Source organism: Lycium barbarum, chromosome 6 (assembly GCF_019175385.1).
Source record: "Lycium barbarum isolate Lr01 chromosome 6, ASM1917538v2, whole genome shotgun sequence".
Classification (NCBI taxonomy): domain Eukaryota; kingdom Viridiplantae; phylum Streptophyta; class Magnoliopsida; order Solanales; family Solanaceae; genus Lycium; species Lycium barbarum.
The window spans coordinates 100,598,589-100,612,590 of NC_083342.1; the positions used below are offsets into that span (position 1 = coordinate 100,598,589).

The following is a 14,002-nucleotide window of genomic DNA, read 5'->3' on the forward strand; positions in this document are numbered from 1 at the left end:
TTTAATCTCACCTCTTTTATTTTATTCTTAAAAATATCAATGTTAATTTAACTTGTAGGAATATATGTTTAGCTACTATGTTTAATCATTTGATGAACATGATGAACATCTACATTGCTAAACAATGCTAGCATCATTTTGTTATCAGGTCACCTTTGGTCTTTGATTTTGTCAGCAAGTTTTTGAAGCACAGTAAAGCAAATACAACTATGTTTTTGCCACAGCACTGTCAAGATGGTATCTTTTTGCCGCAACACTATCTTTTTGAAAAGCTACATTACAAGAATATGTGACGCCCCATGCTTTGAAAAGGTACATCACACAATTACTACACCCTCTACATCTATCATTTCAACACTTCCGCTAATTTTAACAACAAATTTCTACAGGTATTTTGTCAACCATGGCGTTGCACAGCTACAGCATACGTGACACAAATATATATATATGCATAAACAGTGCAATCATCAATGTAATAGACAAATATATATATATATATATATATGCATAAACAGTGCAATCATCAATATAATAGACAAATATATATATATGCATAAACAGTGCAAACTTATGTATGCTTGTATCTTTATTAGCAATATCAAATATATATACTAACACTACCCAATATAAAATATATATACTAACACTCCCCAATTTATAAATCTTTACAATTGTATAGATACACTATAATCCAAAGTGTTGAGCGCACGGGCATACGCCATCTAGGAACCGTGTCTAACACGGTTCCTAATTGAGCGCGTAAATTTTTTCCAAGTAGGGTCCACCTTTCCCCATCAAAATAAGTCAGTTCAAGGATACAAAAGAAATAAGGAAAAGATAGCTTGGTTTTCTTGTCCAAAGGAGAAACAATACAAATACCAAAGCACTTAAGTACGATAGTTAGGAAGGGCATAAATTTGAAATCCCATAAATGCCCCTATGTTGGCAAGCACACATGTGGACAGACTCATGTGTGTGTCGACGATCCAGGGTGTCAACCCATGTTTCTATAATAGTACTAGACGGCGTGTGCCCTTGCGCACACTTTGGATTATAGTGTATCTATGTGTATGCAGTTGTGTTGGGTAGTGATAATATATATATATATATATATATATATATATATATATATATATATATATATATATATATATACACACACACTATGTTTAAAACACGATTAATATAACATTGTAGTTTGTGCTCCGTATTCAAAACTTTATTATATTAGTGTTTTTATGAATGCAAAGTTGGCAAAAATTTATTAATACTTTATAAAAGAGAAGACTTGTTTAAAAGGAAACTATTTCCTCTCTTTGAGATAAAACAATAGCAATATTTAAGTATCAGTTGATACTTTAAATTTTAATTCGATTAATTTAAAGGTGTAAAATATTCTATTGTTAATGTATGTAGATTGGACCTAAACAATACTTATTATTTTTGATCAAATTTTGATTTGGATAATTCTAATTCAAATTATTAAATTAATTTTACATGTTTAAAACGAAACAAAGTAGAAATTTGATTTTCTATTTAAATGAAGAACTACTATTTTTTAATTTTTGGTAAATATTCTTGGTTTATCTCATTTTACTTGTTATGTTATCTTTTGCATGTTTTTTTAAGGAAACGTCAATTAGAATTATAATTTGACTAATTTACCTTATTAATTATTTGATCTCCATTTAATATTATTTTTTCTTTTATGACATTAATCTTTTTTCACATTTATTAGAGTAAGAATAAAAATGAAAAAGTAATTAAATTCTATCTTATTTTAAAATATAAATATTTTAAGTATATTTGTTTTAGTAAACATAACAAATAAATGACTTGGCGGAATAGAAAACACAACAGTTAAATATCTAGATTAGATCTCAGGCTAATATATGAAAAGAAAAGAAATTGTATGATTTTGACTACTTAACCTTTTGAAGAAAAGGAATAATATGGGGTCCATATTTTTTGCTGTACAATAATTTTATTTGCTCCCACTAATGGGTTGATATGGCAATGAATCCACCATCATTGACTTAATGGGGATACTTTTGGAATTACATGAATATTGTTTGAATTTTTAATATGTGGTGCAAGTTTTTTTTTTAGATTGCTTGTTTTTTTACTATGTGATCCACTTTTTTTTTTGTTTTTTTAATATTGCTTGATTTTTTTAATATGAGGTCCACTTTTTTTTAACATGAGTTTGGAGATTGTGGGGTCCACTTTTTTTCCTTTTTTTTTTAATATTGCATGGTGTTTTTAGTATGAGGCCCACCTGCTTTTTTTTTTTAATATTGCATGGTGTTTTTAGTATGAGGCCCACCTGCTTTTTTTTTTTTAATAATGATGACTGACGACGAAGCATGGGTTAAATATAGTAGTTTTTTTTTTAATATTGCATGGTGTTTTTAGTATGGGGCCCACCTGATTTTTTTTTTGTTTAATAATAATGACTGACGACGAAGCATGCTTCTATATAAAGTAATTAAATTCTATCTTATTATAAAATATAAATATTTTAAGTATATTTATTTTAGTAAACATAACAAATAAATGACATGGCGGAATAGTAAATACAACAGTTAAATATCTAGATTAGATCTCAGGCTAATATATGAAAAGAAAGTAAATTGTATGGTTTGACTACTTAACCTTTTGAAGAAAAGCAATAATATAGGATCCATGTTTTTTGCTGTACAAAAATTTCATTTGCTCCCACTAATGGCTCATTATTGACTTAATGGGGATACTTTGGGAATTACATGAATATTATTTGATTTTTTAATATGGGGTGCACCTTTTTTTTTGACATTGCTTGTTTTTTTAATATGGGGTCCACATTTTTTTTTATTATTGCTTGATTTTTTTAATATGGGGTTCACTTTTTTTTTTTTTTTTTTTTTTTAACATGAGTTTGGAGATGGTGGGATTCATTTTTTTTAAAATATTGCATAGTATTTTTAATATGGGGCCCACCTGTTTTTTTTTTTCCAATAATGATGACTGACTTCTATGTAGTAGTAATATAAATATAAATATGTTTGCATTTTGTAAAGTTTAATTACTCTAACATCTCTATTACATTATTTCATACATTTCCATTATAATACCTACAACTTCTTTCCTATTTCATAATTACTACAATCTTCACTACTCTTTAGCATAATGTCCATAACCTAACTACTTCCAAATGATTAATATACATGTTCCTTTTATTGATAATCACCAAAGTATGCGGCCTATAAATAGAGTATTGCTAATCATCAAATGCAAATAAACTGCAGTTCAAGCGTCAAGGAAGCTAATATTTGAACTTCAACTGCTTATTGATAATAATTTTCAATATGTTAAAAGTTGACTGGTAACTGTTAGTATATCTAGGATAGCTTACTACTGAACTACAGGAAAGGCACACTTTTCAATATGGATGAATGACCAATGAGTAAAATAATCTTCCTTTATTTCCTTCCCATTATAACCACTTTCACCGTGTAACTATATGTACAATTTTGTAACTATTGCTTGAGCACCAAGAATGAGTAAGTGGCAACTGTTTTCAAGAACCAGAGGTGTAAAAAAATCACCTAAAGAAACCTAAAAACCAAAAAAGGGAAAAGAGAAAAGAAGGAAAAAGAAAAAAAAATTGGAAGAAAAAGCGGTGGAAGAGCAATTAAGGGGTAGTTTTCTTTCTATTAGATGGTGCATTCCACATTCTTCTCTGTTCGTCAAAGCTTCCAACTACTGCAGACTGCTTCACATCACCTAGTTGATTTGCAAAAGCATTATAATACGCTATTGGATCCAGATTCTCCAATACTTTCACTGATTTGCCTTGCTTTTCGTCGATAATTGTCTGTCCATCTTCAGATTCATACCCCGAGGCAGTGACTTTTATGTTCTTGACACCAAACGTTGGTTTTACTACAGAATAATCACTAGCCAAAACTACTGCTCCAAGGATTTCTCCAAGAAATGTATCCTGTTGTGATACAAACCATAAGTAGCTAGAACGGTTTAACAAACCTGATTCAACACATTGCGGCTAATGCTACTCATATAACATTGCAGTAAAAATTAGAAAAACACGAAGAAGAAGTTTAGGACAAACTGAGATGAGGATTATTTACCATATGCTGGTATTTAGGATGTGTCTTTTGCAGGTGGTGTAACCTTGAGAGCAAACGCCTAGCAAAGATTGCTTCAGGTGTCCTTTTAGTCAGATTAAGCCTTTGAAGAATTTCAGGAAATACACTGACTTTCTGCTGAATGCCAAGTGGAATGAGAGTGATATCAAGATCTGAACTCAAAACTGTCTCTGCAGCTAGAGGGTCAAGAAACATATTCAGTTCTGCAAATCTATTAGAAGGAACATTGATCACATTTCCCTTCTCAGTGTTATCATGATTGATGTGCCCCCCAACAATTAGTATATCCTGCATCATAAGATGTGCTTTCTCATTATGGAATGTCTACTCCAGATATTTCAAGCTCTATTTTCAGCAAAGGAACCTTTATGTAGTGGTCAGCCATAGTGTAAGAGAGATAGCAAAATGGTACTTTACGATGTTAACATTGTCGCAGTTGGGTGATAAAAAATACTCGACATAACAGACTTAAGCCACATGAGGGACTAGGAAATAAGGTATGCAGCTAGGACCTCATACGTGGTCCAGGATAGATATATTAGTGCAGTTCCTGAATGAGCAATTCACCCTGGTCTTTCTCATAAGACTACAAGGGTGGAGAAATGCTTGCCTTGATAGCTTTGGTCATATTCACGCCTGCAAGAACGATCTTTGCTGTATTAGTCAACGGACCATTGGTTAAAATGGTAATTTTAGATCCTGGATTGAGTGATTTCACTGCTGACTCCCATACATCTAGTGCTAGAGGTTGTCTGAGTTCAGGATGATCGGTATCTCTGAGAGCTCTATATTTCACAGAATTTTCAGCTGTATATCTGAAATTATTTAGAACAAGCAGGTAGATCAGAACAAATTGCACATTACACTAATGGAGGTGTGACAGTAAGTTGCTAAGATGAATAACTTGAAATGTCAATGCTTAACAAGATACATTTTACAGATATCTACTGTTTCTTCTTTAGGCAAATGATACACTAGCAAGACCATGTACCTGCGAGGACTTCGAGGCAAAGAACGAGATAAACCATAAAGAGTATCGGAGTCGAGAAATCCACCACAACCTTGTGGGATAACCTTGTTGTACTTGCAGTCACCAACTGCATAGAAAACAGGATCAGACTTGTTCATTGCAAACACATCTCCAAGGCCCACGGGAATGTCATCACGACCCATCATATGAAGCAAATCATACACAGAATCAATTGTTGCAGCATTCGCCCACCCAGTTGGACTCACAATTATAGCCTGAATGGAAGAAGATATTGCACATTGACAAGCATTACTTCCCCAACTTATTTATTTACAAAATTTAGTCCTTTATCTTAGATTCAGCCCGTTTCTGCAATGTCACTCAAGATAGAGGAAGTTTTTCTTACGAAAAGCCAAAAATTCATCAATTTATTCCAAAAGTAAACAGAACTGGAAAGCACATTTTTGGATAAAGATTGAGCATGAATTGATGCAATTTTACCACCCATTTAAGAATTTTACTGGAACATACTTTGTGTTTGCTGAAGGAAAATAATTTTCTTAACAGATTCTGATAGTAAACAAACAAAATACAGATCCAGTCTGAATGTGCAGTTGAGTATCCTAGTGAAAATAGAAGGTCATTTACCATAAGATTGATTTCTTCTACTGGTAACTTAAGGAGATAAAAGAGAGCAAGAAAATCTCCAGCACTCATATCCATATCAAACACAATGTTCTTCCCAAGATGCTTGCGCCTGAAATCTGGTTTGTAAAGTACTTTTCTGTAATAAGGAAATTGCATAGAAAAGTTAAATCTTCCAGTGTTTTCTCTTTGGTTTAAGACCTGCAACATGGCAAATATAGTATTAGCTTCGAAATGGTATGTACTTTTATCTTAAATGTGTAAGGTGAGAAGGTCACAAGCAAACATGAGCTCAGAGTAGATTAAAAGGAAATGCACCTTACAAGTATATTGCATTGGTATAATCATTTGATTAGAAACCGGTAGCATATGAAATACAACCAATTTAGACTAGAAATTAGTTTAGAACTTACGTCCAGAAAGCTAACGAAAAACTCTCTGTCCAGTTCAGTGTTAGCATTTCGGTTAGGTTTCGCTCTTATAGCAACAAGAATAGGCACTCCTCCTGGACCAAAAACTTCTTTTGTATAACCATCCTGATAAACAGACCAACTCAGAATACATAACAATACGAAGTTTAAGCGTAGAGTAGTGAATAAAAAAATCAGAAAGGAAAGAAGGAAATAATATATCAATCTATCTCCAAACTCATCTTAGTTGATTGAGAACACAAAGAGTCATAACTCATAATTATATGGGAACGAAAGAAACTTTGAATTTCCATACCATGAGAGACTTAAGACTCTCAGGTCCAATAAGGAGTTAAATCATGAGTTGGCAAGTTACAACAAAATGTCATCTTCTAGAGACAATAACTAAAAACCATAATCCAGATAATGACCTGAAACAATTCATCACCTGGCATCTGCCTCTCCTGTTCTTTTCTATGCAAAATGGATCACGAAGCTTAGTCTGAACATGACCACTGTGAACTCCATTTCGTGCTACGTTGAACTTTGGAGTTATATGACCATCAAAAATTGGATTTGATCCATGAGAAATCCCATATGGCTTGTTTGAAGTAACTACAGTAATATTGATATACTCCATTTCTGCAAATTCATTTTCTCCGTGCTGGTTGTGTTGTTTCCGCATGATTGAAGCAGCTACACCAGACATAAAGGAGTCCCACATAAAATAACTCTGCGTTTAGCAACACAAAATAAATCTGCATTTAGCAACATTTTCATCAGTAAATCATTTTTTTCACTGATGTTTTGATATAACTAAGTATATACCAAGCTCTAAAATGTTACCGTGTTGAATTGGTCATCAAACCAAGTATCACGAGCCATTTTCAGGGACTTGAAACAGTATTGTGCCTCGTAAGTGTGCTGATTCTTCTCAAAAGTTTCAATAAACTTTTCAGTTACTGGAATGGTGTTTGTGGCATCCAATGGGACAAGAGTAACTGGAATGCCAGAATGAATTACCTACATAAGGGAATGATGACAGTTGCTGACTATTAAAATTAGCTACAATATGTTGCTACACCACATGTCAAAATAAAAGAACATGCAGTGGAAGGCCTATTGATTTTTGTAATACCTGATACGCAGCAAAAGGATCCATAAAGAAATTAAACTCTGCATAAGGGTTGCTTGTGTAATCTGTGAATAAATTGCCAATGTCACCACATTGGTCAGGTTGGCAAGAGGAACTGACATTCCTTGGACAGCAACCTGTAGGATTCTTTGACCTTACACCACCTCCCATTATGTAAATGTGCTCAACATTTTTCTTTAAATGTGGATTGCTTAGAAGAAATAGTGCAAAATTCGTATGTGACGCGATGAGAAAAACTACTGTGGGCCCAGATGAAATTGTGTTGATCATTACTTGCTGAACTGTTGGCTGTCGAAGTGGTGAATAATGTCTCTTCCCCTGTTGAGAAGTGAAAGATTAACATGTTATGAACATTTTAACTTAAGGGAACTAAGCACTTCATCTAGACATAGTAATTTCATGAGCGATAGAACTGATCCTATCCTCAAATAGTTGCATTAGTGCCAACTCTACAGATTCACATTCAGCATTAAGGCTCTTCACTATTCACATACAAGAATCAGTTATATAATTTGTGCTATAAACTAATACTCTCGTACGCTATATGCCATATCGTTGTGACTGGCTGACAGCAAAGAAAGACAGTTTTAAGAAGCCAGTGGCCCTTGGCTGATTAAAAGATATTCTAGTTTTAAGAAGGCCGTGGCCCTTGGCTGATTAAAAGACATTCTGCCGTTACATTCAACCATACCGCAGCCTGAAGTTAAAGTGTCTAATTGTGTTTCTTCTTGTGTAAAACCAGAAAAAGAACAGAAAAGAGAGATAATAATTAGGTAAAAATAGTCTGTGCTTTACACAGGAGCATCAGAGAATTGAACACTGTATAGTGATATGAACAGACAGGTGGAAGATAAAAAGTGATCACTATTGTATAACCTAGCTCAACAATTTTATTAATGTGGTTAAGGCAGTTAGACAAAGTTATCCTCCATGCAGTTATAATGCAAAATGGTACCTGTGGGAGGAAGCTCTTTCTGAATCCAAAATTTGAGTCAATGTCCAAACGTCCTCCGGGACCCACAGGAATAGCTTGTCTGTATCTACAATAACCAGCTGTATCATTTGCCTAACAAATCAATGAAACATTAGAAACACATTCAAGTAAAGGAAAAAAATATGGAGATGTATAACTGACCAGCAATTTGACATTATAAACAAATGCTTAATTTCAACTTGCAGAATTGCGCCAAAGGTAGAGTAAATTGCAAAAATTATGTTGTAAATTGCAAAAATTATGTTCACCTGATCAATTATAGGGAGAAATCCACCAACATTTGGCAGAATGGTACCATTGGGAAGTATTCCACCTTCACCTCCCACACCAACAGCAATATCGTCACGCCCCATCATGTAAAGCATGTCATACACCTGATTTACAGCATGCCCTGCATCACTCCATGCATTTGTGCTAATAGTTATTGCCTGCACCAGAAATCTCCCTCAAGTTATTTTATAGGAAAACTTATGATTATGAGCTGGTAGTACGCGTCAATAGCATGACTTGTCAAGGGGCTCGCCCCCTTCCAAGTTTAAATTACTTTCCATCACATGCTTTAAACAGAAATAATGAAGTAACAGAATAAGTTATTTGATCTTCAGTCATGACTTCAAATAATTGTGACACTGCTTACTGATAAAAGTTCTTCAGAATGAAATCAGAGTAAAACTTTAGCAACTTTTCAATTAATCCCATGAAAGCCAAGACAGAAGATTGAGAATAGTTACCTGATTTCAAGAAGTATAGTGAAAGTAATCATTAGTAGATGACTCAAATTTAAGAAAGTGACTCTTATTTGAAACTACTCTACAACAACAACAACAACAACATACCGGTGTATTACCACATAGTGGGGTCTCTTAGGCCCGCTGTAAGGCCAATAAGATCAGGAAGAAGGAGATTGGATTCTTCCTTTTATCCGGACTGACTCTAATCGTGATTTTGACTCTATTATGATATCTCCCTCTGTCGCAATAGAAATCTAGAATCGAGGTCCAGGACGCTATGCCCACTCCTTATCTCGAAATGGGCATTCACAATCCTGATTCTACCCGCTCCTCTGATCTTGATTGGAGTGAGACCGTCGTACAGTAACGAAGTTAGACCGAAATGAACGACTCAATTCCTCTAGAAGAAAGGAGAGAGAAAGAACAACCAATTCTATGAAACAATAACTTATTTACGTGTGGTTCATCCTCTAAGAGAGAGTAGATGTGAAGGTTCGGATCGAAGATCTTTGTGAGACAGCCCCGGGGCACCATAGCATGTCGGGAATAGGCAGAGATGACTAAGTGACATATGGAATATGGCGACGAAGCTAAGATAGACCCTATCAAAAACTAGTTCCAGAAGCACCTTCCATTCATCTCGACCTAGACTGATCTTTGTTCTGATGATGATAAACCATCAGAAATTTGTATAGTATATATACCCCCAAGCCCTCTTTTTGTACCATTTTTTTCTGGGAAGGGTAGAATGTACACAGACCTTACCCTACCTTGACAGGTAGAGAGGCTGTTTCCGACAAACTCTTGGCTTAATTGAAACTACTCTCTAGAAAGAAATTAGAGACAATTGAATTGAATCTCAAATATGGATTAGACACTTTTTATCCCACCTTTAGCATGACACGAATTCTTGACACAGACATCAACATATACAGATTATAGCTGATATCTCAAAATCAAAGATGAAAAAGTTAAAAGAGGAGAACAAGTAATATACAAACCACAGAATTCCTACACAAAGAAAGACATGACATATATTTGAGAGCTTCAGAAACAAGAGTGAGAGTGAAAAAGCAAACCTTTAAGTCCATTTCTGATCTGTTAAGCTTTAAAAGGTACAACAGAGCAAATAAATCATCAGTATCCATATCTGTATCCACAAGAATTCCATGAGAGCGAAGACCCTTCACTCCACTGTACAAATTTGCCAAGAATATTAACACCATCATTAACATAAGAACAACTTTACGTAAAAATCCAAGAAACAACACGTTCTCTTTCTCCTTCATCACAACAAAGCTCAAACTTTCTTTTTGGGGTTTGAGCCAGACAAACTCTGCTTCTGATATCCTTGTTGCTTTATTTTTAGTTTCTTGAATGAAGTTAGAAACTATGACGTTAATAGCATTACTGATTCTTTTTGGTGGCGAAAGAGATGTAGAGTCTGAGAGTGGGAGTGGTCGTAGTAGAATTGTTGAAGAGAAAGAATGCGTAACAGATTTTAAGTAGTTACACTTAGTCTTTTTATTTTGATACAAAATAGTGTCCCCTGACATAATTAAGAAAGAGTTATTTTTTTCTTTTAAATTTACCCCTATTTAGATAAGTAAAATTTTACGTAACCAAGAAACTACATTACTTAGGTAGTATATTCAATTAAGGGTAGTTTAATTAAAATACTTATTTTTTTAGTAGTTTTTGCGTTAAAGACTAAGTGGAAACTTATATAGAACAGGAGGGAGTATTAGTTTAACTCATCAACACGTACAAAGTAACACTGCTCTTTTGTAGTAGGTACGAAAGCAATGCAGTAAGTACAAATTTACAAGTGTTGCACTTTATTTTTATTTTTTTTAACCCTAATGTTCTGTTTAGTTTGCGCGCACCTCGATTAATTTCACGGGATATACCTATCAGGTTGCCACCTCCACCAGCAATAGGTACCATGTAACTCTGCCTACTTTAATTCCTTTAGTTTCCACCCGATAAAATAAGATAAGCGTTGCACGTTTAGAGATAGATAAAACAAGTGTTGCACTTTATTTTCATCCAAGCCGCTAACTCTTTATACATTTGGTAATCATTTTCCAAACTTATTGGAGTACTAGTAGTCAAATTTAGATGAGTGATTTATAAAAATGGTCTCGGAAGTAGGTGGTCTTGAACTTTTAACCCCACTTGCCCTGTGGAAAAAATGTCTAATTTAACAAATTTTGACTTTTGACCTTGAAGGTTTGCACATGAGGCAAGTGGGATTCAAAACCACCTATTTCCTAGGTCATTGGGTGCAATTTCCTGAATTTAGCTTTCGAAAGCATAGTTAATAAGAATAATTTTAATAAGATAAACACTTAATTAATGATTTCTTAAGTAGAATGCAAAATACAAACCGAAGAAATAGAAAGAAATGGAGGGGTACAAAGCATGAGCTTCTTACCAAACAAATTCAAGATTTAATATGAAATGGATGAAAAATGCCATCGAATCACAATGGTACAATGTACTTGAAAAACGTATATCATGTTTTCACATCATGTATGGTTAAGTTCTTGTATAGCACTCCAAGTGTGTGTTGAATATGGCAATGGATAATGGGATGTCTGAAAGAAAAGTGTGAGAGTGAGGTTAATTCATGTTTTGTCATTAAAATGGAACAAGGAGGCTGCAAATTGGAGAGTATGAGTGACTGCTGACAAATATGATTTCTACTTTTAGCTTGTTTTTCCAAAAGGAATGCCGACAATGGGGCCTCAATCCATAATCTTGACAAAACAAAATCTTCACTAAGATCTTAATCTACAATTGGACCAATGTTTCAAGGTTGCATTCAAGAGTCAATTTAATCTTGCCAAGTGTGTGTTTTATGCTTTGTTCAATATATACATCAAAAGTGTAAAAACTTTTTACATTATCAAGTTATTTAAATATCAATTTCATGTATTCATCTAGACTAAACTAGGTGAGTATGGCGGGCAATTTGCAGGATTGCCCTTCGTTGTGGTCTTTAATTTTTACCCCTCAAATTTGTGGTCTATAATTTTTGCCCTTCTGGCAGAATTTCGCTGCAAATTCTGCCTTAAAGGCCAGGGGCAGAATTCTGCCTAGCGATTTTTTTTTTTTACTGAGCTGGGGTTCGAACTCAGAATCTCGTTATATTAGACGAAGGGCAAAACTTAAAGACCACCAATTTGAAGGGCAAAAATTAAAGACCACCCCAAATGAAGGGCAATCCGTGCAAAAAAAAAAAAAAGTGAGTATGGCCGGTGCAAAATACTCTCTCCGTCTCAATTTATGTATAGCACATTTTTCTAATCATTGTAACTCCATTAGTGCCTTCCCGGATAACTAAAATCTTAAATTTGCTTTTAATTCTTATGTAGAAGGTCTCTAAGTTTTGTTCCATTTTATAAAGTTATTAGAATGATCAAAATATCCTACATTTTTTCCGAAATAGTTTTATCTAGAAATTTGTCTATTACTAATTAAAAATTGTGATTACTATTGATATAATTCATCATTGAAAAACTTCAAGAGTCGCATCAATATTACATTAACATGTATTTTGGAATGCTGAAATGCGATTATTTATAATATCAAATAAAAAAGTTAAGATAAAAAAGTGTGCACTTTTAAAATGACATGCTTATTAGCATTTTCTTCACGCAAATGAGTGTTACATTGTGGATTATGTATTTGTAATCTGTTGTTTTTAGTTCGAGAAAATATCATGCATTAATTAAATACTGTTATATTTGATTTTTAATACCAAGTTATAGTGATTTCAGCTATTAGCACCAAATGGACCATAAGATGAACCCCCTCGGCGAAAAATTACAATGTATTTTGCAAACCCAAAAGTCACTTAAATATTGGTATTTCACTTAGACAGTCATCGAACCTATTTAAGTGGGTTTTTTCATTAAATTTTGCTGACATGAAATTTTTATTTAAAGCCAATTTTTTCAGAAATAAAAAGATACTCATTTTAACTATTTTATTAACCCGCCCCACTTAACTTGACCTGCTAAAAATATATTGACCAAGAGACAACTATTAGACTTGCATAAATTAAAAAATATATATAATAGAAAATCAATATCTTAATTGACCCATAGTAATCTAGTTTACCTTTGAATTACACGTTTCTTTTGTCATTATGTGTTATCTAGTTTACCACTTTATAAATAAGCCAACATAGATTGATTATCATCAGCTTATCAAGATTAATAATGATAAACATGTAAGCATATTACAGCATCGAAGGTGATTATTTAACGTCATAGACGAAGAATGCGAGTTAATAATTCTTTTTATTATATTGGTACAAAAATATATTTAAACTTTATTGTACTCATTTTAAAGATACTCATTTTAAACTTTATTTTAATTGACAAACTTTTTTTTAAAGATACTCATTTTATAGTAAGTTAATAAGTTACGTTAAGATATTTTAGAATTTAAAATAATAACACCTCTGTGTTTGTGGATAATGTTTTGCTATTTTATCAATTAGCTGCTTTATTATTTTTAAATGTAAAATGTTAATCTTAAAATTTTGAAAAAAAAAAAAAAGCTAAGGGAAAAAAACTGAAAGCCCCATCTTGAATAATGGAGGTAATTAAAGAGAGTAAAATATATAGGAGGAAAAAAGTTTTTTTTTTTGAAGAAGGTCCTTTAGTTCCTTAATGCCACATAGCATAGAAAGCTATGGGCCTTGTGAAAGTGATAGGATGATGAGATCAGCAAAATGGCAATTTAGTCAAGGCAGAAAAAATATTTGTACTGTAGCTACAGTGCAATTCCCTTTAACCCAATCACTTTACTCCATAACCCAATCACTTTACTCCATTTTAAGGGAATTTACTAAAATAGCCTTGTAAGTGCCAGGCAGGCATGTTGAAACTAACATCTATCTTATATAATATAGAAAAGAAAAGAAATATGATTA

At 33.3% G+C, this 14,002-nt stretch overlaps 1 protein-coding gene across 1 annotated transcript; it reads right to left on the reverse strand.

Annotated features, from left to right (window-relative positions):
• Nucleotides 1-3,405: 3,405 nt before the first annotated feature.
• Nucleotides 3,406-10,527, reverse strand: LOC132645044 (nucleoside hydrolase 3-like). The gene is made up of 12 exons (XM_060361788.1): nt 10,134-10,527; nt 8,572-8,751; nt 8,285-8,395; nt 7,312-7,647; nt 7,020-7,196; nt 6,622-6,906; nt 6,177-6,299; nt 5,767-5,964; nt 5,140-5,393; nt 4,759-4,963; nt 4,131-4,436; nt 3,406-3,982 (listed from the first exon to the last, which is right to left on the reverse strand). The coding sequence occupies exons 1-12, from the start codon at nt 10,341-10,343 to the stop codon at nt 3,674-3,676; spliced, it is 2,694 nt and encodes an 897-aa protein (XP_060217771.1). The 5' UTR covers nt 10,344-10,527; the 3' UTR covers nt 3,406-3,673.
• Nucleotides 10,528-14,002: the final 3,475 nt, after the last annotated feature.